At 39.2% G+C, this 4,816-nt stretch overlaps 1 protein-coding gene across 4 annotated transcripts in view; it reads right to left on the bottom strand.

The window, feature by feature from the left end:
• Positions 1–1,505: 1,505 nt before the first annotated feature.
• The window catches only part of LOC103477153 (gastrula zinc finger protein XlCGF57.1-like), a 4,861-nt gene continuing 1,550 nt past the window's right edge, over positions 1,506–4,816 (bottom strand). For 2 of the 4 annotated variants that reach the window (XM_008430075.2, XM_008430073.2), the window contains exons 2-3: positions 4,507–4,687; positions 1,506–3,375 (exon numbers count right to left, since the gene is read on the bottom strand). In XM_008430075.2, the coding sequence (XP_008428297.1) occupies positions 1,796–3,375; positions 4,507–4,687 (1,761 nt within the window). In that variant the 3' untranslated portion in view covers positions 1,506–1,795. Of the gene's footprint in view, positions 3,376–4,506; positions 4,704–4,816 lie in introns of all 4 variants that reach the window. The other 2 variants (XM_008430076.2, XM_008430074.2) reach the window with 2 other exon arrangements.

Here is a 4,816-nt window from a genome sequence, read left to right as displayed (position 1 = left end):
GGTCGGGGCGCAGCGTCAACGACTGAAGGAAAACCTCAGAAGAAAACCAGCACAACTTCCTACTTCACAAAATGTAAACAAAGACATAGAAATGTTGGATTTTAGTGGTTGTTGAATTTCACTTTTGTCTCTGGCTAAAGACTACAAACCATTTCTCCTTGTAGTGCCAGACTTGTGCATTTATTTTTGCTCCATTTACCCAGAATACCCTGCACTATTGTCCGATTCTTGCATTTAGAGCAGTCTCTGGTCCTCTTGCATCCATATAAGCATTCAACCTGCTCCAGAGTCGACTTTAGCCGAACCGAGACTTAGGTGTTCAGGTAAAAGGGCTTTTTCAGTTTGAATTAGAGTTCGACTACACATTCACACCTCCACAAACGAACTAGAGTTTTATTATAGCAGACTTAACATAAACTGAATTGTTTAACAACAGTGACTGGATCTAATTTTCAGAGCTGGAATGTAGCAGAAACTTAAAATATAAATGATCTATGAGACGGAGGAAAATTCAAAACATTTGAGTCCCAAAAGGCCATAAAGAAACTACAAATGAAGGAATTTCATAAATACTTTTAGATCAGACACTATTTACATATTTAAATGATTCCTCTCAATTTCCCAGATAACTAACTGATTAGAAAAGACTCTTCTAGATAGTCTCAAACAAGTTCACTCTGTATCCATTTTTTTTTTTGCCACACTACAACAGTTGAATACAAACTACCATTTCTAATAAAATTATGGGAGAATCAGCTAGCTAAAAATATCAACAAACACAGAAATATGAGAGGAAATTTTCCTTTTGCTCTCAAAACTATCCATAAGTATTTGGATTCAGAGAAATTCAGTGTAATATCTAACAAAATGTCTCTATATTTTTGTACATGTATACAGTGATCCCTCGCTATAACACGGTTCACCTTTCGCGGTCTCGCGTTTTTTTTTTGTTCAGTTTTTTTCACAGTGTATCGCGTTCTGCGTCCTGATTGGCTAAACGGTCTCCGAGCTCCTTCTCTACCTGAGTGCCAATAACGTTACGGTACTTAAATATAAGTAATACAGATTGGCCATTCAGGAGATGAAAGCTGAAACTTTGAATGCCTGCTGGAAAAAAACTGTGGCCAGAGGCAGCAAAACCCGACCGGAGGTTCGCTTGACGAGATCCATCGCTCTGCCGTAGATCCAGCTGTGAATCTCTCGGGGCAGGTTGGAGGAGACGCTTTAATGACACGACTCCGGATCACATTAAGGCCCGAATGATGAACACGCACATCCGCTGACCTGAAAACAGGCTTTGTTCTTTGGTTTCAATGAAGAGTATTTATTTATGCTGTATAATAATTGTAAAAACTAAAGGTAACTACTTCGCGGATTTCACTTATCGCGGGTTATTTTCAGAATGCAACCCCCATGAAAAACGAGGGATCGCTGTAGTAAAGACACAACTGGAGCCTCTCTAAATTACCCAATACACTTGTGGAAATACTAGACATCAGGCTACATTTCTCAGGAAAGTCTAAGATTTAATATCAGGAGGACATTTTTACAGTAACACTTGGTAGAGTTCTGGGAGTACCTGAGAACTCCGAGGACAATCGCCTGAAATATAACACCTAATAAGGACATTGATGTGGATGTATTCAATATTTGCTACATGTCTTAAATAATTTGTATGTGCACTGTACAGGACTGTTATAACTTTGAAAATGTTCAATAAGTAGAATGTTCAAAATAAAGTGAATGATGACGCGTAAATATTTCACAGCCAACAGCAGCTGTGCAGTTTGAGTCATCATAACAGAGATATTTTCTCTCCTGTGTGGATTATCATGTGTGTGCTTAAAGTTGATTTATGTCTAAATTTGTATCCACAGATCTCACAACAGAAAGGTTTCTCTCCTGTGTGGATTCTCATATGTATGATTAAATGTGATTTTCGGCTACATCTGTGTCCACAGACATCGCAACAGAACGGTTTCTCTCCTGTGTGACTTTTCATGTGTCTATTTAAAAGTGTTTTTCGGTTACATCTGTGTCCACAGATATCACAACAGAAAGGTTTCTGTCCTGTGTGTATTCTCATGTGTGTGTTTAACTGTGATTTATGGAAAAATCTATGTCCACAGAGATCACAACAGAAAGGTTTCTGTCCCGTGTGGGTCACCATGTGTCTGTTTAAATTGGCTTTTTGAAAAAATCTGTGTCCACAGATATCACAACAGAACGGTTTTTGTCCTGTATGGATTCTCATGTGTGTCTTTAAGTACGATTTATAGCTAAATCTGTGTCCACATACATCACAACAGAAAGGCTTCTGTCGTGTGTGGATCTCCATGTGTGAGATTAATTGTGCCTTTTTGCTAAATCTATGTCCACAGATATCACAACAAAAAGGTTTCTGTCCTGTGTGGATTATCATGTGTCTGGTTAAATATGATTTTTGGCTAAATCTATGTCCACAGAGATCACAACAGAAAGGTTTCTCTCCCGTGTGGATTCTCATGTGCATAATTAAATTTGCTTTTTGGCTAAATCTATGTCCGCAGATATCACAACAGAAAGGTTTATGTCCTGTGTGGATTCTCATGTGCATGATTAAATGTGCTCTTTGGTTAAATTTATGCCCACATATATCACAAGAGAAAGGTTTCTGACCTGTGTGGATTCTCATGTGTGCGGTTAAATATGATTTTTCGCTAAATCTGTGTCCACAGAGATCACAACAGAAAGGTTTCTGGCCTGTGTGGCTTCTCATGTGCCTGCTTAAATTCTGTTTTCTAATAAATGTTTTGCCACAGTCTTCACAGTTAAACTTCTCTCTAGTTTGGACCTTCCTTTGTGAGTCAACATTTTTGTACTCTGTAGCACATTTCTTAATATCCAACAAGCATGGAGACTCTATTTCTGAATCTGGTTTGTTAGCTTGGATTCCATCTGACTCAGGAGCTCTGCTCTCCATCCAGTCCATCTCCTCAGTTTTCAGTCCATAGTCTAAGTGTTTCATCTCAGAGACGGGGTGCTTTACATCATCATCCTCTTCCTCCTTCTTGGTGTCTTCAGACTCTAAAAAGTTGAAATCATCTTCACGATCTTCTGTCTTGATGAAATCTCCTTCATTGTTTCCTTCTGGTAGTTCTCTGTCTTTCATTTGGTGTTGATAAAGCTGTGAGAGCAGAGGGGACTGTTTATCATCCTCTCTCTTTATGGCACTTTCTATCTCCTCCTTCACATTTTGCAGCTCTTCCCCCAGACTAATGCAGACTCCCTCCTCTTCCTCCTTTATGTGGTAGAGCTTAAGGTCATACAGGTCCATATTAGGTTTTTCGTCTTCTATGTCTTCTTCTTTAACCACCAGCATCTGCTTTACATCTGCTGGAAACATTGAAACACATAATACATTTAAGAAAGTATCAAGACTGTTTCTCAGCTTCAACACTTCTTTATAGGGGTCTTGACATTAAATTCACACCAGATGTTAGTAACTGTCAAATAATCCTAAAATAACAGGAAAAAAAGAAACTTATGGATACAAACTTGATCTAAGAGAGAATACGTATTTAAGAAAAGTTTGTCTGAAAGTGAAAGTGCATAGAAAGTAGGGCTGCCAATATCAATGCATATGATTAGAATATTTTAATCCATTATGACAGTAACGCAAATGAACCGAATTACCTATTTTACCCTAAAAGCCTCTCTCCTGTGGAGGGTTACCTAGTTCACAGCAGCACGTTCTGAGACAAATGACAGTGAAAGGTGAAAGTTTTCTACGACAGCAGACGGCAACAAAAGTTGAAAACTTTTCAACTTTCTTGTGTTGCATCGCTAGCCCAAGTGTGCATGTCAATGTAACATTGCTTTAGGTGTGCACGTTTGACTACAGTGTTTATTTAGCAACTAGTTTGTACTTTAATTTTATCAGAAGGAACAACATGGAGTCATGGTGTTGGGTGAATGACTTGGACTGACACAGAAAAGTTATAGTAGAACCTGTCATTGCATCAACAGGTGCAAAAAAAAAAAAACCCTGACCATCGAGTAATGAATTTTCTGCAGAGGTTGATACATTTTTCAAAGTTTCAGGAGTTACACAGTGCAGCTACAACAGCTGCTGGCTGGACTATCAGATGATAAACACATTGAATATCAAATTAAATGCACAAGGCAAGTATGAAGGTATCGAGTTGTTTCAGTGAATAACAGATGTGACTACAGCCACAGTGAGCAGCAGCATTTAAAACCAGAAAAGTGTATGATTATCCCAGAACTGAAAGGGAACGGGGTTTGGTCGAAGCGCTCATGTAGAATACATCTATGTGTACGAACTCAACATCTCACATGTCGCACATTCAGAAGCAAGAACCACGACTGCATACGTATTTATATTTCAAGTTCACAAAGTTAGGCATAGTGATTGGTCATGATTCATGTTTTAATCAGTTGACAGTACTAATGGAAACACAAGCAATGTCTTTCTACATCGTTCCCAACCGTGGTGAGGTTTACCAATAACAGTGGGCTCCAGGTTCACACAGATGGCCTGAGGGACTTGATTTCCAGGACCGGTCTCCATGAAGAAGGTGTCGGAGGACTTACGCCCTCTTCCAGAGGTTTTGTCTCCAGGCATCAGTCCGTCCGACTGGATGCCATCTTCCAGACAATCCTGCTCCCAACAGCCACCGTCAATCTGGACACCAAAAAACCTGTCATTTGCGATCAAAGTGGGAAACTAAACCATTATATAGCCAACTGTGGGAAACTAAACCATTATATAGCCAACTGTGGGAAACTAAACCATTATATAGCCAACTGTGGG

This window comes from Poecilia reticulata, linkage group LG15 (assembly GCF_000633615.1).
Source record: "Poecilia reticulata strain Guanapo linkage group LG15, Guppy_female_1.0+MT, whole genome shotgun sequence".
NCBI classification, from domain to species: domain Eukaryota; kingdom Metazoa; phylum Chordata; class Actinopteri; order Cyprinodontiformes; family Poeciliidae; genus Poecilia; species Poecilia reticulata.
The sequence above is the reverse complement of the archived record's forward strand: the minus strand, read 5'-3'. Positions and strand labels throughout refer to the sequence as shown.